This window comes from Hippichthys cyanospilos, chromosome 1 (genome assembly GCF_059441005.1).
Source record: "Hippichthys cyanospilos isolate Australia breed blue-spotted pipefish chromosome 1, RoL_Hcya_1.0, whole genome shotgun sequence".
NCBI lineage: Eukaryota > Metazoa > Chordata > Actinopteri > Syngnathiformes > Syngnathidae > Hippichthys > Hippichthys cyanospilos.
Window position 1 is genome coordinate 27,732,771 of NC_142369.1, and position 25,937 is coordinate 27,758,707.

General features: G+C 41.6%; 2 protein-coding genes across 3 annotated transcripts; one reads left to right on the top strand and one right to left on the bottom strand.

Moving 5' to 3' along the window:
- Positions 1 to 1,401: 1,401 nt before the first annotated feature.
- Positions 1,402 to 25,790, bottom strand: pold2 (polymerase (DNA directed), delta 2, regulatory subunit). Of its 2 annotated transcripts, XM_088414451.1 has the most exons (12): positions 25,464 to 25,790; positions 25,077 to 25,312; positions 24,518 to 24,639; positions 23,946 to 24,069; positions 23,748 to 23,862; positions 22,990 to 23,188; positions 22,707 to 22,787; positions 22,393 to 22,550; positions 21,241 to 21,368; positions 20,254 to 20,355; positions 19,518 to 19,655; positions 1,402 to 1,697 (listed from the first exon to the last, which is right to left on the bottom strand). In XM_088414451.1, the coding sequence occupies exons 2-12, from the start codon at positions 25,297 to 25,299 to the stop codon at positions 1,681 to 1,683; spliced, it is 1,407 nt and encodes a 468-aa protein (XP_088270577.1). In that variant the 5' UTR covers positions 25,300 to 25,312; positions 25,464 to 25,790; the 3' UTR covers positions 1,402 to 1,680. The 2 variants fall into 2 exon arrangements, with proteins under 2 accessions (XP_088270577.1, XP_088270494.1); XM_088414368.1 differs by lacking the exon at positions 1,402 to 1,697 and having other exon boundaries at positions 19,277 to 19,655; positions 25,464 to 25,789.
- On the top strand, positions 4,139 to 19,298 carry aebp1b (AE binding protein 1b). Its single transcript, XM_088414247.1, has 22 exons — positions 4,139 to 4,501; positions 8,109 to 8,282; positions 8,355 to 8,417; positions 8,925 to 9,557; positions 11,108 to 11,176; positions 11,657 to 11,719; positions 11,945 to 12,028; positions 13,697 to 13,768; positions 13,861 to 13,970; positions 14,219 to 14,358; positions 14,442 to 14,526; positions 14,616 to 14,760; positions 14,832 to 14,920; positions 15,975 to 16,098; positions 16,283 to 16,479; positions 16,588 to 16,764; positions 16,832 to 16,992; positions 17,064 to 17,596; positions 17,682 to 17,821; positions 17,908 to 18,007; positions 18,088 to 18,254; positions 18,345 to 19,298. Exons 1-22 carry the CDS (start codon positions 4,297 to 4,299, stop codon positions 18,732 to 18,734), a joined length of 3,921 nt encoding a protein of 1,306 aa, XP_088270373.1. The 5' UTR covers positions 4,139 to 4,296; the 3' UTR covers positions 18,735 to 19,298.
- Positions 25,791 to 25,937: the final 147 nt, after the last annotated feature.

The window sequence follows — 25,937 nt, forward strand, 5'->3', positions numbered from 1 at the left end:
TCATTGGCAGTGACTTAAATTTGGTATTTTACTTTGTTATTGCTTTGGAACGAGATATTTAGTTATTTCCTATAATACAATTGTGATCATTTCCTCCATTATTTATTGCACTGTATTCATTGTGTCTGCCAAAGGTTTTACAGCGCAGCAGCAAAGAGAGTGAAACAACGTTTGTCTTGCCCAAAGACCATATATGACAGACAGAGAGATAGGATCTCAGATTTATATTTGAGTTCATTTACTCATTCATTTATTCATTCATTCAAGGCTTTCATGTAATATAATATATGGGACCTCTTGTCTGTTCTTTGAAAGAGACGTTCTCCTTGTTTGACTATGTTGCGACTTGACCCTTGTAAGTTTCTATAAGACTATCTTGGCTGCTTCACGGATATCTTGCTTTTGTATTTAATGTCTCAGTCACAGTTCAAAGGTTGTCTGATTCTCACTAGGGAAACAAACTACTCAGAATCGCTCAAGCATGGCCTCAGTAGTATTTCCACAGCATTTTCACAACCCCCTCCCCCCATTTCAATATTTTTTGCAGTTTAGAGAAGGGGGATTTTGGTGCCGGGTCATGAAGTTAGTGTGCCTCCAAAAGAATCTTCATGCTCTATGCTTCTACATCTGTGCTTAATCAGACCCCAGAGCCAGATGACTGAGCTGTGGTTGACTTGCTGAATCACTGCACACACCATGGAAAAAAAATATTTCAGGCATTTATCTCTCACCCCAGTGAAAATCACATCCATAACCTATTCTGTAGTTATTTGTTTGTAATGATTTTTGAAGTCGTATGTCTACTTCCAAGCCTTACCGTGTGAGTTCAAACAGTCTATGTGATTTCATAATATTACAGATTCAATAATATGCAGCAATCTCACGAAGAGGATAAATGCTTCAGATATCTGCTGGAGTCAATCTTTGTACCCTAAGGAGAATGGACCGAATAATACGGGAATGGGAATTTGCAAACCTGATTCCATTTGCACCTTGTGAGCCTGCTGGATTACTGCAATAGCCCTCCTCCGTCCTCCCCCCAACTCTCCCTGATGTCATTGTTTCCTGTCTGCTGAAATGCTGACACTCCACTCAAGACACCAAGCCTACAGCAATATGGTTGACCTTGCACATGACCATCTATACTGTATACTGTACATTGCTAGTATCAAACGCCAAATGATACATCAGAACCTCATTCAAGTTAGGTTAGGTATAAGATAGACTTCTTTTCTATTTGTATCAATCCATTCCTTTAGGCAGGAGAAATGGTCAAATATAAATGGGGATCTTTTGGAAGTGTGCTTAGACAAAGCTCACAACCATTCCAAACAGCATGGGACCGCAAACCCTACACCGAAAGTGATGAGAAACATTCAATGGATGGAAAATCAAAAACAATCGTTTGCTATGTTTTATTTTGTGAATCCAATCAATGAAGTTATTGTTTTCAATTGATACATTTTAACACTACAACCTCCAGATAGAATCTGTCTGATTAGATCTGTGTAAGGTCTAACAGTTTAAGCTTTTACAATAAAATTGTTTCATGTATATGCTTTCAAAGTACAACAGGTGTTAAATGTTAACGCACACTTAATCATTTGAAACATCTGAGTGATGACTCAGATCCGGGGTCAGCAACCTGCAGCTCCGGAGTCACATGCGGCGCTTTCATCCTTATGTTGGGGCTCTCTCTGGTTTGGGAAAAAAAAATAAAATAAAAATGCTTGTATTAGGTCAACTACTTGGACGGCATAAGAAGCGACGCATTTGAATTGCAGTCAATGAAGTTTGTGTGATTGAGTGATTGGGCGAAATCTACAGTACATTTTTGGTGCGACAGGACACAAAATGTGATGTAAGACAGCCAATCAGTTTCAGGAAGGTAAAAACAGGAAAAAGAAATTAACCGCGACTTTACAAATTAAAAGCACCCATTTTTAAAGTAAGATATAACTGAACCTTAAAAACTAAATCGCTTGAAGAGTTCTTAACACAAAATAAATGTTACCTTAATATGTGTGAGCAAGGATGGACTCAAATGTCGGGCCAATCTGCTTGTTCTTTTCTTGAGACCAATAATGTAACAACCTTGGCTAACACAAACACAGCTGAAAGCTAAATGGCGACAAAGAGCTAACAGGAAATACAGTGCAGCCTTCCAGATTAAAAGTGAATATTTCAAAATAAGATAACACTGGTAAGTGAACAATACGATCGAGCGCTTGATGAATTCTTAACACTCAATATATCTCATCTTAATGCCCCTGTTTGTGAACACGGATAGATTCAGACATTGGTTCGATCAGCTTGCTTCTTTTCATGAAAATAATGTGGTACCACCTTTGTTTTATATATATATATATATATATATATATATATATATATATATATATATATATATATATATATATATATATATATATATATATATATATATATACACAGTATATCCATTTCTGATGTAATAAAGTGTTTGTGGCTCCCCGGTGGAAACCGGGTCAAAATGGCTCCTTGAATGTTACAGTTTGCAGACTTAGATGGACTTCATAGTAGTTTTCATTTTGTCACCACCTGCAGCTGTTTTGATTATTACTCATATTGATTAACTCTTCCAAAGCAGACTGCTAGTTTCTCATATCTAGACCAATAAACGGTACTGAATATGCTGCGTTTGAATCCCTTTGAAATGTGAAATATTAATTACACAGGAGACATATAAAACAAACTTGTTTTATTTGCTGCAGAAATACAGAGAGACATCAACAAGTTTTTACTTACTACAGAAACATGGACAGATGTTTTTGCTTTATCGTTTTAACTGTCTTTGTTGTCGTATGAATAATTTTTGCTGCACAAACAGCAATGTGTATGCAGTGGGGTTTGTTTTAAAGTGCCCTATAAATAAAGTTTGGTTGACTTGACTGATTTATTACTTTACTATAACTGTGTATCAGGTGACTGACTTGAATGGAAAAAAGTTAGCGTCTGTAATCCACCCGTTAGCTTGGCCTCCGCTTGACCTTACTGTAGAATGTACTATGTGCTGCATTCTTCTGAGCCAAAGTCATAGTCCCAAAATACCTTATTATTTTTCTTTTACTCCACTGTCATCACAATTTTGGATAGTGTAAACATATTACTTTTGAGCATCTGTCAGTTTTTGCGTCCCAATTGTTTAATCAAGCACAGCTGCTTAACAGTCCAAGGGAGGCTCAGTCAAGCTGAAACCATTTAGAAGTCATTCTTTTTGAGTGAATAGTCTTGGGCAACTACATTTATTTTCTTCACATTTCTTGTAGAACAACATGAGAACCCATTCCCTCTAATCTTTTAAACTGGAGTTTAAATAAACAAACATACCAAAACACTATGCTGGATATCATCGACCGAAAATGTGGTGACTGCGACCATGTTTGCTTCTATTTTCACTAGCTAAATAAAAGTTACAATGACTTTTATTCCCTGAAAATACATAGCTTAGCATAAATAGTTTATACGATAATGGTGTGATTTGGAGAATGACTTCAAAGTAAGCAGCACCTTTTCAAACGTTCTCATTGACATGACCACTTGCATGCTCCAAGTTTCAAAGATGTGCTCGACACCACCCAGAGGAAACAATGACAGAGACCAGACATCTGTTACCAACGTAATTCAAAAAGTCATCCATGTCTGCTTTCTGTTTTCATTTACTTTAAATCACTGCTCAGATTTTTGGTACTTTTTGCAAAGTCACAAAACCCTTGTCGCCCTACTAATGTTCCCTCCTCTTCTTTCGCTGGAGTCCAATGACCCAGGAGTCACTCATCTATGCAGGTTGATGGCTCTCAGTGGTGAAGTGCATCAAGTTCATCTTGCTTCTGTCCTTGCAAAATGCAGCAGTTTGATTTTGCTTGTGCCCCCCCAACACCTCCCAAGCTGGGCCTGCACCTGTTGTAACTCGTCTGGCAGGTGACAGCGATCCTCGTGCGTCTAGCAGTTTTTTCAGCTGACCGGCGCTGCAGGGCGGTTAGCAACAGAAGCTTTTCATTTGACTGAAGTTCTGCTTTGCTGTCTATCGCTTCGGTGTCTCTGTTTAAGCCACCTCCTTCCCTCCTTTCTTTCCCTACCCCCCACCCCACTCCAGTTCTGTCCAGCCCAGTCGGAGCCTGGTTGACTCTGGGGCTCCACACAGGAAAGGAAGGCTCAAATATAAAACCCCTGTTGGTTCAACTGTGTAGTTGGAAAGCCGGTGATAAAAGGAGCTCCAAAGCAAATTAAAAGGAATCTGCAATTGGTGGAGCTGCAGGCATGAGAAGCCAGACTGTGCTTCTGTCTGCGGCGCTGCTGGCCCTCTGCTGCCTGCTGACCCCCAGACAAGGGGAGAGCGCTGGGGGGATCGTTTCTCTGTTGCAGCTGAGGGTAAACGAGCGAGAAGGGGAACTGCTTCAGGATGAGCCTCAAAGTAAGACGGTCCAAGTGGAGAGCACCGACAGTGATGCCGCGGTGGAGGCAGGTCAGTAACATTCAAAAGTGATGACTGCACAGGAGGTGGTGGGACAATGCCCATCTAGAACCTGCAGGTGGCACTGTTTTTTATTCAAACGTGTACAGTACTTTGTTTCACTCACTTTTATGATTCAATTGCAAAATGAATGCACGACTGTCATGGTTCAATCTCACTTTCCACGAGCATGTGGCTGACCCTTTAGATCGTGAACCACAGGAATGCTGCCCAGTAACTAATTGCAACGTTAAATAAGACATAACCAGCAATAATATAAAAGTGAATGTCCAAAGCAATTGTTTTGATGTAGATCAGCAATTGAGCAAAATGAGTACACCTGAGGGTACATGAAGTACTTCAGGGGTATGTGAGATTTTTGAGAAGTTTCTGCAGGTACCAGCCCAGCTAATATAATGAATTGTCTTCTTGTGACAGGAACAATACAGTTTTCCTTTCAAACTAAGAGCAAATTAATTGGAACATGAAGGAGCGTTTTGCTAAATTGTGTTATAATGACTCCTTTGCAAAAGTTTACCTGCCTTTATCTTGGCACGTTTTATACATATATATGACATAAATTTACATTAGACGAGCAAGAAATAAAATTGAAGATTTTACACTATCTTGTGGCATTGCTGGATGATATAAAAAAAAAAAAAGCTTTGTGCTGTTTAGGGGATATATCTTTTGTTATTTTTCATTTTTTAAGGGCTGAGAATCGCTGATATAAACTCATGAATTACAAACATTGTTCTTTAGTACACGTTGTCCTTGGAAGAGAAACTATGAGGGGTGTGTGAAAAGTTTTAAGCCTTGCGTATAAGAAAGCTCGATGCATGTTCCAAACAAAAGAGTTCTTCTACACTTGGATGAAAGTGCTTCAGCTCCATTGGAGCAAGTGTTCAAATAAAAGTTCCAAAAATGTCCTTTATCCCTTTAAGTTTATTACTTAAACTTTTCATACACCCCTTGTAGACGAAATAAGACTGAACAATATAGTATTTGTAATGTGTTTGTCTTCAATGAGCTATTCTACTCTTTGCTATATTCTACAGATTGTAAGCCTCAGACCTCTTTAATGAGATGGCAAATAAAAGCAATGCATTCCAGCGCTCCCGTTGCTTTTATCCTGCGTGTTTAAACCCTCAGAGTATACGAGAGGAAGAGAAGAGCCTCACATGTAATACACATCAGTCCGAAGTGGCAGCTTATTGCCTCCCACTAATGGCTGTACCTTCCAGTGGGGAAGATGTCGCTGAGGTGCTGGTGATGTATTTATTGTAAAACTGGTGGGATTTGTGTGATTGAAACCGTGTGGCTCATGGAAAGACAGTTTTTCCATGGAAGTGTCTGAGAACATCATGCAGCATCTGACCTGAAGGAAATACTGATTAACCACTGCTGAGCTCTGAATGAGTTTAGCTGTCTAGACCAGTTTTCCAACCGTTGTTGGGACAAGGCATTTCAAAGGTTTCACAGCACACATTTAATATTCCTGCCTAACATAATAGACTCAATAGAAAAAACCTACACACCTACGCAGCCGTCCAAATGCCAGGCTTCTGTGATACAGATTATTGAAGTTATTAAAAAAAAAAAAAAAAATCCCCAACATTAATGTCACTTATATAACACGTTCAGCTCAGTTAGGATGTGTGTGGGATACAGTGGCTGTGTTTGAAATTACCAGGCACATTCAAACATACATTAAACCTGAAAAAGAACACGCCTGCCACATTTTGATGGGCCTAAAAAAAGGGATTTCAGAAGGCTTTTCTTGCCTTTTCCTTATTTTCAGTCTGCTCCCACTGACTGGAGGTATGGTGTCCTTTTAGTGACGAGCAATGTTGCGTGTGTGCCAAACATAGCTTTTGGTATTACGGAAAAAGTAAACCGCAACAAAATCTCCCCAAAGCACGTTATGGTCAGATGAAATTAAAATGTGAGTGAAAGGTCTACTGCAGCAAAAAATGCATTTGAATTACTTTAAATAGTAGAAAGTGTGCGCCAGCTTCCATTAAACATAAGTTATGAAATATCTCTTCACTGTTTTATATAATAAAAACCTAGCATTTGAAGTGCGGTGTGGGGACTTATATCCACTTTTTTACATCAAAAATACAAATGGATAATTGAAGATACTATACCAAGTAGAAAGGGAAACAATCCAGTTTCTCAAAGGAAAATTACTAAAAAATTACAATTGCTTTTCTTTGGTTATTCATCTTCCAGTGCCAGCAACATGGGTAGAACATTTAATATTCTGATATTATTTCGCACTATGGCAAATAACCCGGTTAGTCTGGAACATAAAAAAAATAATTTACAGTCCATCAAAGTGCCTGAAAATATGTCAATCCTTATTGAAAGTAGATATATTTTTGACTAACGGAACCATTTGATGCAGAAAAAAACCCATTATCAATAAAGAGCACCAATACCTCAAACATTTTAACCTGAAGAAAATAGTATAAAATGTTGTGATTTGTTTTTTTTCCTAAATCACATTCATGAAGTAATCATTAATGGCTACAATAAGCATGTTGACAATGACTTGCGCGCCTTTCTTTTTGTCACTGTTAAATAGTTCTTCAGGTGTTTTGAGGGCTTGACAGCAATTTCAAAAGTTAAACACTCCCACACAGACTTTGACAATGAGAACACCACTGCACTATCTAGTCCCGTGGGTGAACAATTACACTTCACGCTGTATCACATGTATCGTTTTGTTTGACAGTATCCCCTGAGCTATTTTTTAAAGTAAAATATGTGCATGGACTCATTAAATGTTTTACCTCAATGGGGTTACTACACACTACACAAATTGGAAAGAGGGGGAAGCATGGCCTAGAGAGCGTCCAGTGCACCTCCAGGAGGAAACAACAGGCCACCAAAAATACATCAAGATGATGGCTCCCATAGACAAACTGCTCAATGAATGCTTCAGACAACAGAAGACCAGTAAGAAGGAGCCAGATGGACTGTCATCCCCTGCATGGCATGTACCACCGTCAAATTGAAGGAGTGGCTGACATTGAGTAAACATACCAGTGGCTAGTAAAAGCAGGACTGAAAAGCAGCACTGAGCCCCCAATCATGTTACCAGAACAGGCCCAAGTCATAAGATCAATAGAGCCTGTCCAAGGAAGTCCCAGAGATGGTACAGCACATGGCACCAGGGTGTAAGAAGCCGTGAGGCACGGCATACATGGAACAGCATAACAGGTAGCAGAAATAGTACAGAATATGGATTGGAGGTCCCAGAATTGAGATGGCAAACACCTGCAAAAGTGGTGGAGAACAAACAGACCAAGCTCCTGTGAGACTTCCACATCCAGACTGACAAACTGGTGATAGACAACCAGCCTGATAAAGCAAAAATTGTGATGGATGTGGCAATACCGAGTGATAGCAACTTCTGGAAAAAGGAACACAAAAAGCAGGAGAAATGCCCAAAAAAATGGTGTATATGTATATGTATATGTATATATATATATATATATATATATATATATATATATATATATGATATGGAGCAATTCAATGAGACTCATAGGTCTACAAATAAATGTCAATTATACATTGTATTTCTTGTTTTTTATGCATTCACATCTAGGTAATTTTGGAAGAGTGAGAAGAGCGCCTCAGGAGGGCAAAAAGAAGAAAAAGGACAAGAAAAAGAACAAAGAACCTAAAGACCCAAATGCCACCAAGAAACCCAAAAGTGAGAAGAAAGGAAGAAAGAAGGACAGACAAACAACAACTACAACTCTCCCACCCACCACAACAGGTGAAACTGAGAGCTAAGTTTGTATTGTGTAAATAGGAAGTTGTTAACATTGTGTCTATGTGCGGCCTTTAGCCATCCCAACTGAACCGCCTACAGAACCTGAGCCTTACACAGACTACGCCTACCCAGATATCGGTAAGTTGCTCATTTAATCATCAATGATGTGCTTCAAAATGATTCATCTTTTCATGGACTCATTCTGTGGAAGTGCAAGCACAGAGGATGTGTGAAGTTCAACTCATGATCGTTAAATTATTCAATGACAGCCCGTAGCTGTCCTGTTAAAATGTATCTGTGGTGTCTATTGTCCGTCAATGGCAGTGAACAAGTTAACTAATGTAATTCTGTAGCTAAACTACGCAATCAAAGATGTGACCAAAGACTGCAAATCATTTTTATGTTGCGGCTGAGCATCCATTTTAAGTACAATCTGCACATTATTTGTTTGTTCCATGTAATATGAGCAGTGGTTTTGAAACTTTATTATTTCATTCTGCAGTTAAAAATATGAAGTCACAGTCACTAAACACTTCAATAGTGATTTGTTTTTAGTAGGAAATGTGATCTCATTATTTAAAACAAACAGTAGGGAATCAAGGAACATATCTAAAAGATGATTGAGTCTTTCTATTTCCCTATCAGACAATGACTATTGGAAGTCTGAGGATGACTACTGGGAAGCTGATCCCACTCCATCCAGACCAGCGTCGGACATCACAGATCTTCCCTACGACTACTGGAAGCCGGAGGAGGAAGATCCAGCGGCTCCAGAGCCAGAGGATGACTTCGACTGGGTCCCTGTGAAGAAAGACCCATCGCCTCCAGCGACGGACACGGATGAAGAATACTGGAAACCAGAAGAAAAAGACCCATACAATCCAGTGACAGACACAGATGAGAAGCATCGGGAACCAGAAGAGAAAGACCCACCCCCCCCAGAGACGGACCCGAAAGAGGAGTACTGGGAAACTGAAAAGAAAGATCCGTCGAGCCCAGTAACAGACACAGACGAAGAATACTGGAAACCAGGAGAAAAGGACCCCTCGCGACCAGTGACGGACCCCGACGAAGAACAATGGAAACCCGAAGAGAAAGACCCATATGCTCCGGCAACGTACACGGATGAAGATTACTGGAAACCGGACGAAAACGATCCGTCTCCAACTGAAACGGATGACTATGAAATCTACTGGAAAGAGGAGGACCCGACACCCGCTGGGCCCAAGGTTAATGAGAAGACTAGGACAGACGACAGTGATTACTGGGATTCCACGTGTACGTCTGCTTCTTTCTTCTTTTTTTTCAAGGAATGTACTGCGAGTGGCTGATTGTACTGTGTGTGGGTGACGAGTGACAAAATGCCCAACGCTTATGGCCAGAATTGCCCAAAACAATCTTAGAGTGAAGTGTGGCTGACTGCATCAAAAACGACAAACATGACGAACACAAGGCCAACCCAGTAGGTTGCATGAATTACAAAATTTAGCCGGATTCGCGATTCTATGACAGTTTATCCCAGGGTGTCCTCAACAAAGCTTTGACGGAAATAATTGGAGACTTTGCCTGCGCAGTTTGCATACTTGAAAAGTGACCCTGACTGCCTGCCAAACTATTTGCAGACCGACTCAAGCATGTTGTACACGCACGTCTGTACTGTCAATGAGCACGGTGACGGGATACCCCTTCAGGAGATGAATGCGAAAGGTTACACCTGGTGTCAAACCGTCACATCAGTCATTCTAGCCAGAAGGCCTCATGCCTGTAAAGATCCATTTTAAATGAAACAAATCTTTCAAGTGTGGGAAGGAAAAAAAAAAAAAAAAAAACTTGCCTCAGGTCTCTAATATTGGCTCGCATCAGTGAGTAGAGAAACATTTGAAATGGATTGTTCCCTTGTATGGATGTGCACACGTTTCAAGTTGAGCTGTGACTATAACCAAATGTACATAATAGGACAGTAGCTCAAATATGTCAAAATGATTGAAAAAATAGTTGTTTCCACTACATTCAATTCCTTACCGGTAAAACGCAATCAGTTTTCCATTTGCTTACGTAAGCTAATTAGGGGTACATACCACTTGTGTCAGATCAAAACTCATGTCCCAATGTGATACGTTTCATATTTTTCTCACAAATCTTTTTTTTGAACAAATGTTTGACCGTTCTAAATCTTTGAAAATTCATTTATGATCTGTGACAATGTGATGTTAATGGCTGAACGAAGACACGTTTTAGGGCTAGGTTGTCAAAGCTACTGCCCGCAGGCCGATTCTGGCCCGCCAATGGGTTTAATCTGCCCCGCGAGATGATTGTGTAAAGTATAAAAATGAGCAAAATTTTTTTAGTAAATGAAAAACTTGAAATGTTTTATGATTAATAATAATGTTAATATTTTATGATTACTAGCGATGTAGCGCTTGTTTTTTTTTTGGACAGTGTTAAAAAATAATAGTACGTATAAACTTGTTGTTTTAAAGTCATATAAATATATACCATGATTTTATGAGTTGGGCCAATTTGAATAAATAAATTGGCTTTAACGAGTTTAATACCCCCGTTTTAGTGGGTCTCCTACAAGGTGATTTTGGAGGCACAAGCTTCCTTAAATAAAAGACAATAGGAAACACTATTTTTGCTGACTACGTCGTATTTAATTCAAAGTATTTGTCTTCTGTGCATAAAAATTATTGCATCTTAAAGACTCATTTCCTTTAAAGACAACTAGAGTCGGGAAGCACCCTGGAAAAATACTTGTATCTGGAAGAGCTTTGTCGTTTGGCTTTTTTTCCAGATGATTAATTCCTGATTTCATCTCGTTACTTCAGTTGCAGAGAAAGTTCCGGCCCCAGATGGCGAAGATGTCAGCCCCGAGATAAAAGTAGAAACTCTCCCAGGTAGGTACTGACACTCACACATTGCAGCGAGGTGAAAAGACCGCTCATCAATCATTCGACATTGTGACGGGCGCTGAAGAAGAAGGCTCTCTACTCGAGACCGGCCACCATGCAGATAGAGTCAATATTGCCTCCATCTGTGTTGTAGGCATGAAAGCTTGCGAGAAATAATGACTAATTCAGCACATGGGGATAACATTGAAGTGAGTCTGTCCTACTTTACAGGCAAGAGGGGGTGGCTGCGTGCCTCACAGACCAAACTTTCCATAGTGGTGCTTTTTGCTTTCAAGCTTGAGGTCAGATCTGAACCTTGTTATCGTTCCTGTAAATTTAAAGGGAAGATTGAACTATTAAATCAGACGGCGTTTATCCTCATCCAAATCGTGAACAGCCGTTGCGGTCGACGGGTTGGGCCGTTCTATAAAACATGGGATAAGTCATCCCATGAAATGTGAAACAAATGTTTGTTTATCTTTTTAGAAGAGACGACAAATACTCCACCCTATGAGAATTGGTACGACGAATACGACGAATATGGAATGAGTATGTGACACGTGTGTGTGTGTGTTAATGCAGTCACCCGCTCACACACGCAAACACACACACACACACACTGAGTTTCCATGGCAAAATGGACAGTAACTTTCCTCATGCCTCTTTGCTTAAATGGGGTGACCTTTTTCTATAATTGGTGAACCCTAATGGCATACGCAGAGATTCCGTGGTTGAATAAAGCACAATCATCCACAACTCTCTTATTGTCTGCAGGGAAAAAGGAAGATGAAACTGATGACAAATGGATGGAGAAGGAAAGAGAGCGAGCGCAAAAAGAAAGGGAGAGGGAACAGAGAGGTACAGCGCCAAACTGTAAACGTTTGCTTTTTCTCTTTTCTTATTTATTAACAACATGCCAGACGACTTGACATGTGATCCTGTGCATGCCAAACTCAACATGGCCTGTGACCCAAGTGTAAAAGTGATAGCAGAACAGCATGAGCTCTCCCTTTGGATCACATTTCTCTCCGAAGGGAAGGCAGGTGTGATTTGTTAACACGCAAATAGGCTTTTACTTGCCTTTACAATCGTATGTTTTACGCTGTCTTATACATGGCGTTTCATAGGCCCGAGTTACCGTTTGGTGAAAATGGACACAATAGTTTTTGACAACTTGATAGATGGTCATATGCATGTGAGTTTGTTTACATGCAGTACATCATCAACATTCACTAGTGCTGTTTCTTCCCTCCCGTCTGTCAAATTGTTCTCCGATTTGCGCATACATACATTAGGGTGGAACGGCTTTTGAAAAATGGTTCTACTTTTCCACCTTATTTCCCGTCTCATCCATTCATATGTAGCTATCTCATTTTTAACGAGGCGCGGCAGTATACAGTAGCAACAGCAATCGCCAACTAGCGCTAATGGCAACTATGGTTCGGTTAACAGCAATCGTCTATGGTGCTCTTTTGACACGATTTCATTGCATGTTTATGGACCATGGGTTTTGGCAACATTCGGTATTCCTGCCAGAAACTCAAAGACACCGGAGTTTGCAACAGATACCGGTTTCGAGTGCCAGAAGTGAGTGCAAGTCCATGTAGCCTGCAGTCTGTATAACTCCAATGCAAGATCTGCAATTTATCCAAAGAGATTAAAGCTCATTTGAAACCGCCACCCATTATTATCCATCTCACAGGGCGGCCATTTTGATAGTAAACCAATAGTTACATTATTGTGCTAAAGCAGTGGTTCTCAAATGGGGGTACTTGAAGAAACTTCAACTTGAGATTTGAAATAAAACAAACAAGGAAACATGCAAAATCCTTTGAAAATTATTATTGAATTCATTGTTTCAGAAAAATAATAGTGTATGGCAATTTAGTATTACTGTTCAAATTGCATGGTCACAATAATTCTTCAAAATGAATTGATGCATTAAGGATTATTATCTTTCATAGAGCTCCAATAATTGTCACATAATACTGTAGTTTTTAGATGGAGGAGGATGCTTGAACATTACATCGTGTGATATTAAGTGTTGGGAAACGTACCTATTCCTCTGGAACGCGTCTTAAGTCATTTTCTTGAATTGATTGCAAAATGCCTGTCCTAAAAGTGTGCTCATTATGGTTTGATACTGTATGCCGTAACTGCTGAAGTGTTTTTTGACTTAATGCACGTGAACACAACATGACGTTAAAATAGCAGAGAGGTCCTACAAAAACGAGCAGTTTGGGAAATTCCCAGAGCAAAACCCAATTCAAAGTTTAGAATTTTTAAACGTGTGCTTGACCGGAGAACACGCAGAAGACTCCAAAGTAACTTTTTTTTCTTCCATTCATTTGTTAGTTATTTCAAGCTGCTCTGTTCTCTCATGAGTACTATTGGCATGAGTAATGTGCAAAAACAGCGGTAACTCCCCTGATGAGTTCTTGGTTGAGTTAGAGGGAAGATCTGGGACAAATCTGTGGAATAATTCTGTGGAATTATTTTTAAAACTGTTTTTTTGACCTCTGCCAGAGAGAGCGCGGAAACTAAAGGAGGCTGAGGAGCGAGCCAGGAACAGGCCACGTGTCTACAAAGAACCAAAGAGTAAGTCAAATGTTGTCCAGTCTGGAAAATACTGCAAGCTTTCTTTTTTTTCCACGTACCGGTTGACAATTTGCTGTGTGGGTTTGTGTCAGAATGTCCTCCCCTGGGGATGGAATCCCACCGGATCGAGCCGGATCAACTTTCGGCCTCTTCGATGTCTCAGTATGATTTTGCACCTCAGAGGGCGCGCCTTAACATGCAGGTACACATCAGTCAGGGTGTGCACCCTGCGTAAGCATCACTTACGTCCACTCATGTCTGGAAACACGCTCTAACAGACTCATGCTGCAGAATAATTAAGCACAGGCCCTGTGAGGGTATACATTTTTACCAGCCTTATTGTTATATGTTGTTATTATTATGATGATGTTCTTTCTGTGCATTTTCTTTGACAAAGATTGCTTCATCAAAAAGCTCACAGAAACTTTATCCTTGTCTCACTGGCTCCAGGGCTCAGAGGATGAAGATAACCCTCGAGGTGGAGCGTGGTGCGCAAACTCAGAGGACAAAGTCCACTGGTTCGAGATTGACGCTCGGAGTGAGACCGAGTTCACGGGAGTCATAACCCAGGGTCGAGACTCGCAGAATGAGTAAGGCACAAAACACATAGGAAAGCACTTTCCAGTCCCTCCCCAACCCCCAGAAATTATGGATGCCCCTTGTGTCATTGCAGGAGTGACTTTGTGACGTCATACTTCCTGGCTTTTAGCAATGACAGCAGAGAGTGGACAACCATCCATGACGGATATGCTGACTGGGTGAGCTCACCTAGGAGTCGACTTATCCAAAGCCTACCATCTCATGTATTATTCCACTCCCTAATTTTCTTTTTTTCCCCCCGCTGCAGCTGTTTTTTGGTAATAGCGATAAAGACACTCCAGTCTTGAACCAGCTGGCGGAGCCTGTCGTGGCCCGTTACATTCGAATCATGCCTCAGAGCTGGAATGGCACACTGTGCATGAGACTGGAGATTCTAGGCTGCCCTTTGCCTGGTGAGTATATAGTAACTTGCATATACATACAGTATTTATTTTGTATTCATTCCATTCTCTACCACTCACAGATCCAGATGTTTTCCTGCACAGGCAAAATGAAGTGACTCCAGTAGATTATCTGAAGTTTAAACATCACAGCTACTCAGAAATGGTTGCAGTGAGTACTCTGTTAAAGTACCGTATTTTTAGGAATATAAGCCGCATCCTTTTCTCATGATCTGAGGAGACAATCCGCTAGTGAAGCAAATGTGTGTATCTGTTCATGGTCAACTATGAAAGAGAACTGAAAAGAACTGAATCAATAGCTGCACTCAAAGAGTTTCTAAAATATAGAGCTAAAAATATAAAAAAATATCTATAAATTGAATATAATCTTGTATAAAAGTTTTTGATGGGCAAATTTGATGTAAATAAATGATCGTACTATATATGTATGATTGTATACACTAAATGAATAATGCGCAATGTGTCTACATGTTCACTAAAACAATCAATCAATTAAAGAAAGGGAGACAGGAGACACTATTGAAGTATTGATTTGGAGTTTGAACTGCTATTTAACAGCAGTATTCTGTCGGTGTAATGTTGAAAATGTCCATCCGTGTATCCATTTTCTTTCAAAATATTGGTGCTAAAACAGCAGGCACGTTCGATCGGTTGAAGATAGGAACTCAATGTGAACAGGTACAAAAATAAATTAATTAAAAAAAACATGTTCTCTCCAGGCAGTCCAGCTTCCTCCCACACTCCAAAAACAAGCATGGTAGGTGTATTGGACAAACTAAATCATCCTTAGGCGCGATTGAGTGCGTAAATGGTCATTAGTCTTTGTGTTCCCTGCAAGTGGCTGTTCCCCCACCTACTGCCCGAAGTCAGCTGGGATAAGCACCGGAAAGCCTGCGACTCTTGTAAAATGGATGGATGGATATTCTATCAATTATTTCATCAATTTATCTGGGGAAAAAAAAAAAACATTTTTGCATTCAAATGTTTTGCAAAACCAGTCTTCCCCCAATAACGGATTACTGCTGTAAGGCATCTCAGCATTAACAAATTACTCCTGAGACCCTAAAACCACAAGATATGGACAATTTTAAGTTAAAACAATTGCTCTAAACAATTACTCGGTTATTAAAATTGTTGTGGATTAGTTTGATCGTGAATAACTTGTCAATTAATCTTGACAGCTCTTTTATCTTTCTGTTGTTCAGCTTATGAAGTCAGTGAATGAAGAGTGTCCCAACATCACCAACATATACAGCCTGGGCCGCAGCTCTAAGGGACTGGACATCATGGCCATGGTGATCTCCAGCAATCCCACAGAACATGAGATAGGTAAGCATGGGTGGGAGAAAACAGCTTTTTCGCCGTCTAATGTCAAAAGAGTTGAAATAGAATCAAGTTTGCAGGTTGAATAGATACTGTCCATTTTGTTTCTTGTTAGTATTGGTTTACATCAGATTGTGTCATTGATTCATAATTGATGGACAACACTAGTTCTATTTGGCATTTTGTGCAGGTGAGCCAGAGTTACGCTACACAGCAGGTCTCCATGGTAACGAGGCAGTGGGCCGGGAAATGATTCTGCTTCTCATGCAGTACTTGTGCAAGGAATACAGAGACCGAAACCCCCGAGCTCAGCGGCTGGTAGATGGAATACGCATCCACTTGGTGCCATCACTAAACCCTGATGGGCATGAAGAAGCCTTTCAAGCAGTGAGTTGAGAAAAAAAAAAAAAAAACTTGTAGTGGAGATGCCTGGAAAAGCGAGTGAACAATGGTAATTTGGTCGTTTGCCCCCTGGTGCTTTCTTCCCCGGTGCAGGGATCAGAGCTGAGTGGATGGACCACCGGCCACTTTACCAATGATGGATTTGACATTTTCCAGAACTTCCCAGATCTAAACAGCGTTCTGTGGGACGCGGAAGAAAGAGGCATGGTGCCGAAACTGTTCCCCAACCACCATGTTGCCATACCCGACAACTTGCTGCACAACAGCTCGGTAAGCGTACTGGATATTAGTTTACACGGTTCCGTGAGCGTGGCGTTATTCTCCTGTTTGATTCCAGATTGCTGTCGAAACCAGGGCAATCATTTCCTGGATGGAAAGCCACCCCTTTGTGTTGGGGGCAAACTTTCAGGGTGGTGAGTCATTTGTGGCATACCCATTCGACAGTTTACGTACCAACAAACCCACTGAGGACATGCCCCACAGCCGCAAGAAGAGACAGTATGCTCTGGCGCCTGACGGTTGCGCATCATTTTTCGTGCGTCCCCCCTCATTCAAATTCTCTCTCGCAGGTATGAAGAAGACAGCTTCGATGTGACCGAATGGGGCCACGGATACCGGGAGGAGCCGGATCAGGACTGGAGAAACAGGGGCTACCCAGAGCATGAGTGGGGAGGACATGGCTACGACCATGGTCATGGCTACGACCAGGGGCACGGTTATGACCGCGGACACAATCAAGGCTACGACCAGGGCCAAGGCTACGACCAGGGCCAAGGCTACGACCACGGCCAAGGCTACGACCACGGCCAAGGCTACGACCACGGCCAAGGCTACGACCACGGCTACGATCCGAGCTACCACCAGGGTTACGACCACAGGGAGGAGGAGGATGACAGGGAGCGAGGCGGCGGTTATCATTATGCCGAGCCCGAGGAAGATCTGCGAGAGATCGCAGACGAATCCCTCTTCAGGTGGTTAGCCGTGTCCTACGCCTCCACGCACCTGACTATGACGCACAATTACCACGGGTCCTGCCACGGGGACGTCACCGCAGGGGCGCACGGCATCATCAATCGAGCCAAATGGAAACCTATCACTGGAAGTAAGTAGAGACCAGTGGGTAGGTTCAACGTCTATTGCCAGGCGCACAAGATCAAAGGCATCTTAATGCCTCTCTCTTTCCTCAGGCATGAATGACTTCAGCTATCTGCACACCAACTGTTTGGAGCTGTCCATTTTCCTGGGCTGTGATAAGTTCCCTCATGAGAGTGAGCTGCAGCGTGAGTGGGAGAAGAACCGAGAGGCCATGCTCATCTTCATGGAGCAGGTATGCCTCACGCTCTGACAACAACTGGGCACCGACGGTCTTTATGTGTGATTACGTAATTGAACCATTTTCTTTCTTTTGCAAAGGTTCATCGTGGCATCCGGGGTATAGTGAAGGATGAGCAGGGCAACCCGCTTGAAAACGCCACCATTTCTGTCGAGGGGATAAACCACGACATCACAACAAGTCAGAGCAAACACACAAATCACACGCGAGGGCCGAATTTGTACCCGAATCCAACATGAGTTCCCTCCATCCCACTGTAGCTTCAACCGGAGACTACTGGCGGCTGCTAAACCCTGGCGAGTATCGTGTAACAGCCAAAGCCGAGGGCTTTTCCTCCTTGACCAAACTTTGCGTGGTGGGATACCAGGCAGGAGCGACCACATGCAGCTTTAATTTGGCCAAATCCAACTGGGACCGCATTAAGCAGGTGAGCCCATGATCATAGCTTATGACAACACACACACAAAAAAAAAAGAGTGCTCCTTTTACATTTAATTTTTCTGTCATTTGCCCGCAGATTCTGGCTCTCCATGGCAACAGGCCAATCCGCTTGGTCAGCCACGGCAATACCGTAGTCCAGCCGCCGATTATCAACACCGATGGCCGTGTGGTTAATGGGAACAGTGGCATCTCACAAAACTCACAACTAAGCAAGGAACGCTTGAGGAGAGTCAAAATAGCTCGTATTCGCCGTCTCCGGCAGCAGAGGTTAATGCGGTCGAAATCGACGACGACGACGACGACAACTACCCTCCCACCCACAACCACCACAGTTCCCACAACGCCGGGGACCACCGCACCCTGGTACGACTCGTGGCTTATAAAGGAGGGACAATCATCAACGCCCGGTGGCTTCACAGACTCAATCCTGGACTACAACTACGATTACAAGATTGATGACTATTAAAGCAAGCTCACTGCGTTTATACCCGTGAAGTTCTCTGAGCTACAAGAATGCAGGAAATTTTTCGCTCGCCAAAGCTGTACAGTGCAGTTTAATCTACAGTGGATGAACGTCTGTGAACTATATGCTGGAAATATGTCGATGTCAAAGGTTAGATATCACAGCAGCGCAGTGAATCGTCAGTGAATTCAGCAGCGATGCCGAACCTCTATCGGACTAGGGGGGAAAAAAAGCTTTTGAAATTAGATGTATGTAGCTCCGCCCAAACACTACATCGTGGATGATTTTCTTTTGGTACCCTTCACAAATATTTACAAAGGAAAAGCAAGTGAACACAACTGACGCAAACTGTACTGCTTGGTGGTAACAGTACTTTTGAATAAACAACATTCACCTTTGCCAGTTTAAATCTTTAACGACTGTATACTGTATAACACTTGAAAATATGATTCTTCATTGAAAATTAATCAACTTTTCTGTGTGTTCATGCCACGTCTTTCAGACACGATATTCAGCGTTTCCATACATGAATTGTATTGCGGATGCACATTAAACACTACTTTTTAATTCTCGATGTGGTTATTTACACTGCCGTTCTCCGTGAAAAACACATTTTACAGAAAGGCCCTTGAATGATCAAGATGAGCAGCACTGGCACGTTTCATGCGTAAGGGTGGTTTCAATTGAGGCTTTCGCGGATCAACTTCACAAGAACGCAGAATAGATCTGGCGGAATATCACTTGGGGGCTAACTATACTCCTCTCAGTGGCTGACGTTCATCTCACTCTCGTCGTCGTCACTCGCGGAAAAGGCAAAGAAGCTGATTGGCTCGCATTCAAGAGTGCGCAGGTTGACAAGACATGCCGTTTGGGTGCTGTGGAACGCGGGCACAGACACCAAAAGGATTTCCTGCCCATCGGCGCCTGGTGAAATGGAAAAATGAATGACGTACACACTGAATGTTTAAAAGAATGCAAAGCTTCAAGTAAAAACTATTAGTATTGCAATGGTACTTTGACTTGTAACCAATCCTTACTGTTCTCTTGAACATAGACCCCGTTAAACTGAAATTCCAGTAAATCATCCTTGCCCTCCAAAAACCCCTTTTATGGGTGAAATAGAGTTCATGAAGAAAGCCATCAATGTAAAAGTACAAAAACATTTAACACAATAAAAGCTCATGTGTAACATAATCTCATTTTATAAAGTGAATATACTGTAATATTTTCAGTAACTGGATCAGATTAGTCTCTGAGAGTGTGTGGCTGGGTTTCCTTTCTGACAGTTGCTTCTTGTAATGTGTTCTCATTTTGTGTGTGTGCTTTAGCGTTGCGGTCAATAAAGGGCGCAAACGGCATAAACTGTAAAAGAACTTAAAAAAAAACAGGCAAGGTGGGGCATTTGTAAGTCAAAGTACCACTCAATGTATTATACTTAAAAAAATTATACTATACTGCACGGGTTAGGTCAATTCTATTTGTCAAGCAAATGAATACATGTTGTGCGCACGCACACACACACCTGTAAGGCGCTTTGACTGAAATGTTGGGGCATTCCCGCCGAAGTAAACATGTGGACATTCTTCCAAGATGAATGGATCTTTCAGGTAAAACGGGTAACAACCTAACAGAAAATTCACAGGTATTGAATAAATGACTTAAGGTAATGGACTAGACCAGTGGTTCTCAAATGGGGGTACTAGTACCCTTGGATAAAGGAACTTTAGGGCAGGGGTGTCCAAAATTATTAATTAGTTGTTTCAGGAAAATATAAGTATATGTTCAGTAGATTATTCAATTTCATTATTGTAAAAACACAAGATTCTCCCCCATGCCAGAATGGTTGGACCCAATTTGTCATGTGCCACCTCTCGTTACCTGTCAAGTTAATGATTTATTTTTGTGATCACATCTCTACTATGATCTCAAAAGAGGGCACTTTAAGTTGAATATTTTTCTGTGGACAAATATTTATTTAAAATTGTTTTCTTTTGAGAAAAGGCCTGACACTTTATGTTGATTATCTTTTGAGGACAAATATTTATGAATAGTTAAATGATTTACTTTTGTGAACACATCTCCACATAACCTCAAAACAGGACGCTTTATATGTAATATTTTTCCGTGAACAAACATTTATGTTTTTTGTATTTTGGTTTTTTTTTTAGAACAGGTCTGACACTCGATATTGATTTTTGTGGAAAAATATGTATTAATAATTAAGTTATTTCTTTTTGATAGAGTCCTTCTATGATCCAAAAGAGTACACTTAAGGTTGAATATTTTTTATGGACCAATACAAATGAACTTTGAAAGGGTCTAAAGTTTAATAAAGACACTGATGGCTTGTTTTAAGTCTTTTTAATTGTTTTTTTTAATACCCAAAAACCCTTTGCACTGGTAAAGGGGTACTTGGCTGAAACTATATTTCACTGGTGGTACATCGCTGAGAAAGAGGTTGAGAACCACTGGACTAGACACGGTTACTAAATGCACCAGCCTGTCGTACCGAGTGTATCTGGAGCTGTAGGGGCGAGGTGGCGCAATCGCAGCGTTTCTTCCAAAATCTCCAGATGGCTATTCATGCTGCTGTAGCGCTCAATGTCACTGACATTCTGACCTGAGGTGCCCAGGAACCTGAGTTGAAGAAAAAAAAACATGGCTTCAGACAAACCATCGGGATTGCTTGTAGCATGGGGAGGAGAGGGAAATCCCCCCCCCCCCTTTTATTTTTTTTTTTAACAGATAAAGGACTCTTTCAAAAGCAGAATTCAGGTCAAAAGCTCTTTAGGCAAGAATATGTTTTATGCGTCTGTAAGTCTCTAAACACTATTATGGGAAGTATTTCATTTATGGGTTAACAATTAAGAAGACTAATCTAAATATTTCATTTTTGGAATAACAAGAAGAGTAATTCACCCTTTCTCAGCCATGTAAAAAGCCTGACATTTGATGCAGCAGTGCCACCTGCTGTCAACTGACATTGATATTGAACTGCTGTTTTCTGGGTTTGGCTCTGGGACAATCAGTTAACAGTTGTGGGCAATTTTGCATACCATAACAACTTCCTTGAAAGGCTAAAAAACGAACAGATTAGTCCTCACCGGCTTATCTTTTAGCAACAGACACGACTGGTCCGCAAAGGTAGATTGTGCGGAAGTGAAGGAAAAACCATGCAGACGCTTCAAGGATCTATCATCAGGAGAAACGAGGTAGGCCAGTTCTTATTCCCCTGACCTTCATATATGCTATGTGCACTGTGCAAAACAACTCCTTGATTAAATTCTCACAAGAGAGAAACTTCCACCAGGCCGCAGAAGTAAAGCAGACAGAGCTGAAGCCGACACACACTGAGATGGACCGGCTGGCTAACTTTCTTGGACATGATGTAAGAGTTCATCGTGAGTTCGATCAACTCAGCAAGACGACCGTGAAACTTGCCAAGATCAACAGCGTGTTGATAGCACTCTAACAAGGACCATTACATGAGTTGCAAGGCCGGAACTTGGATAAAATTAGAATACCTCCAGAAGGCCGGTGCTTTTATTTGACTTTTTAATGTTTGAATAGTTTTCCGAATGCGTTTTGGTGGTTTGTATAGTTTAGGCATTCTGGCTTGCAAAGGTGAAAGTGTGTGTGTTTGTGGTGTGTTGTTCCTCACCTCACCCCATCCACGGTAGCCTGGTATGGGTTAGACACAAGCTGCAGTGTGGGGTAGACAGAGGACAAGGGGAACATACAGCGATGAAGAGGCTGCTGAGGCAGTGTGTAGTTGGTGGGGTCAAACTGGCCAGGCATCACATCCACCGGGACCGAGGCCTTGAAGGGGAGGATGATATACAAATCTGTGCTCACACTTTGGCAACAAACAAGCAACTTGCTGCTCAACATCCACCTGAAAGTCTCCGGTAACATGTCAGTGCACAAAAGGCGTCTGTAATCAAAAGAGGACAGTGGGAGTGTAGGTCAGCTCACCACCAGCTGGAGCAGCAGCTCGTCCAACAAGCGAATGGCTTCCACGCTGCCGGCCTGCGTCTTTTTGGTCAGGTACTTGGCCTAGACAGACAAACAGAAGTGACAGTAGATTGGATAAATTCTAAGCATCCACTAGACGCGACTAACTAAGGGAGAAAGGATAAACTGCAGTATTAGAAGGGTTCAGGGACATATTTTTTTTTTGCTTACGGGCATCTGGCAGTAAACTGTTTTTTTTATTCTTTCATCGTGAGAAGCTGCATGTGGCCCATGGTTGACTCACCTTTGTTGAGGCGTCTTTGTCCTGTGTGCTTTGACTGAGGAGATTTCCCACCATCAAGACCCTCGATATTGTCGCCGCTCCGCTCTGCTCCCCCTGGTCACCAAGCTGGCCTGTTACCATGTCAACAAGCAGTTGTAGACCCAGCATGCTGTCAGCGTGACTGCTACCAAGTCCCAGTCCAGAGACCAGCAGCACAAATCTGACAAAAAAAAAAAAGATACAACAATAGAGCTTTGCAGTATGAGACAGTATTATTGAAAGGCATTTGAACGTCAAGTGACTCAGAATAACTAGATGGAACTGGACTACCGCAAACAACTTACACCATACCCAGAATCTTGACTCGTGTCATGCTTATCAAGGATCGTTTTGAAGCGCTAAATTTGTGATCTAAATTACAATTAAAATATATTTAATTGTTTTTTAAACTTGTCAACTGGTTTCCAGATGAACTGGTCATGCATCCTTTGTAGTTTTCTCTGGAACGCTTCCTGATTAAATAAATTCATCAATTTTCTGAACCATTTTTGTTGTGAAACATCATGCAATTTAAAACGGGCATTTTGGCCATTTACGATGCCATTCACATGAGTTGAGATTCACAATCAAAGCCAAATTATTTGCATACTGTGAGCGACAAGCCAAAAGTATCCGCAGAACACTGCATGCTGCTTGGCGCGACTGAATTGTGCAGTAGCGCTTGGTAGCATTGCTTTGCAGCGGCAGGCTTTATTTTGGTGTGTTGTTTATGTGTTTACCTGTCAGCATTGAGTGCAGGTCTAACAGTCTGTTCAGGGAGATCAGCTAAGCAGAAGTCCTCCACTGTGAACTTCCCATCATTCCTCTCTGCGCCATAAACAGCAATAACACTCCCTACAGAAAAGAGCAACCAATGAGGTGTTGTGTTGTCCATTTGTAAAACACCTGGGAAAAAAATTGGGAAAAAACCCTCTCACCTGTGACACACCTATCTTTCTCAATTTTGCCCTCCAGTTTGATCCTCTGCAGCTCATCCTCTAGAATCAGCTCATCACTGTCACTGATGTATTTGACTCGCGGAGGCTGGGGCAACAGGTTGTGCTGGAGAACAACAAGATAAAGAAACAGAAGTTGTTATACACATCACTGACCAGGCTCATTACGATTGCCCCGGGATTAAACAATACGGATAAAAGCAATTTACAGAGCTTCAGTTTTTTTTTACTTTTTGTTGTTTTAACACTACATGGTATGAATTCCTATTTAGTCAAATAACACACACAACATGCCACACCAAACATGCCATGTTTTAACAATACATGGTATGAATTCCTATTTAGTCAAATAACACAAACAACATGCCATAATGACAATAAGCCCATTGCTCCGTGATAATTGTTTTTTTTTTTTTGAATGGCGTTTAGAGACATCTCCAAGAAACATTTTGTGTTCTCTTTGTGGGGTGTGGTGTTTGAACCAAAATGAACGTTATTAATTTGGTAATAAGGATGTTGTAACGCAGCAAAATGCGTAAAAGTGTACGGCTAACCTCCTCACTGATCTCTTTAAGGATGGATGGCTGCAAGTCCATACGCTTGAACAACGTTCCTACAATGCAACACTGTTCTCCTGTCTGGAGATCACACAGTTTCCGCAGAAGCACATCGGAACCTACACACACACACGCGCGCACACGCACACACGCACAAGCACACACACACACACACACACACACACACACACACACACACACACACACACGAGACACTTATTACAATAATTATCCTATATGTAGTGCTCAAACAAAACGCTTTGAGAGATTATCCAAATTAATTCAACTGTGGTTTGAACAATATTTACTACAGGTAACGTAATGTATGTATCGTTTTGATCTAATTAGAAGTTAGCAAATTGTGGCAGAATGAACATTTAAACGCTCTTCCACTAGATGGCGGAAGATACAAAGCGTGCAACCAGTTATCAAAGCATTTTCGTTTGGCAAAGAGATTGCACTATAATGTGAAATAAATGCCTGCATTGGCTCTCTAAAAACTGAGAAAGACTAAAGTGTAGTGTATACGATAGTGCACTCGGTCACGAACACATACCCCACTTTTGTTGGGCTTTTTCCGTGAGTATAGGTCTCATCTGGGTGAGTCGCGCTGCATAAATGTGAGCATACTGACGACTGAAATTCCGCTCCCCGACTCCGAAGCGCTCCGAGCAGGCACTGTAGGCCGGGGAAGCTCGCTCAAACACGGGTGCCAGGTCTTCGTCCGGGCGGCACAGAAGAGAGGGGCCATCCCTCGGCGCGCTCACGTCGGAGAACATGGTGGTCCCAACACTATCAAGGCAGTACAAAGATTGGAGTGAAGCAATTGCTGCATCCTTCCCAATTGTAAGCAAATCGCTGAGATTAGCGAAATGACACTTGGCCGCTTTCAAACTGACAAATGTATTTTAAAGACTGTAACGTTAGCGGGTGAAGTTCCTACCTTGGTCGTCTGATGAAATGGTCCCCAAAATAAAAAACGTGTAACTCAGTGCGACGTTTGTTATTACTGAGCAGAGCTACTTCGCGCGAAATGCCCGCTCTACCAGAGATGTTTTGAAGCTATAAAGAGGAACCCTCACGTTGCTGCCGAGAGCTAACAGATCGCTGTGCTCTTTTATACATAAAGTGTACGTGCATTTTTTTAAATAATTAACACATATCCTTACGATGCATTGCACTTTTGAACCGCTAAAAACTGCAGCATTTGTGTAAATACATACATGTTTTCTTTATTAAAGCGTTTCTTTTGGATCGTTGAGAAACTAAAACACGCGACTGCACCATCTCTCCTTAAGAAGGATTCTTTTGGAACGTTGGCTCCAAGATGTCGTGTATTCTCGCGAGATGCTGGGTTGAACAAGGAAAACACGCTAAAGAGATGTTTTAGGAAACAAAAGAAACCGCGATTACCTTA

Excerpts from the sequence above, each read along its gene's own strand:
- aebp1b (XM_088414247.1), top strand. The coding sequence starts at position 4,297 with ATGAGAAGCCAGACTGTGCTTCTGTCTGCGGCGCTGCTGGCCCTCTGC. Across the intron at positions 11,720-11,944 it reads ATACGACGAATATGGAATGA|GGAAAAAGGAAGATGAAACT; the intron begins GTATGTGACACG and ends TATTGTCTGCAG. Across the intron at positions 16,480-16,587 it reads ATGAAGAAGCCTTTCAAGCA|GGATCAGAGCTGAGTGGATG; the intron begins GTGAGTTGAGAA and ends TCCCCGGTGCAG.
- pold2 (XM_088414368.1), bottom strand. The coding sequence starts at position 25,299 with ATGTTCTCCGACGTGAGCGCGCCGAGGGATGGCCCCTCTCTTCTGTGC. Across the intron at positions 24,070-24,517 it reads TTAAAGAGATCAGTGAGGAG|CACAACCTGTTGCCCCAGCC; the intron begins GTTAGCCGTACA and ends GTTGTTCTCCAG. Across the intron at positions 20,356-21,240 it reads TACAGCTCCAGATACACTCG|GTTGTTACCCGTTTTACCTG; the intron begins GTACGACAGGCT and ends ATTTTCTGTTAG.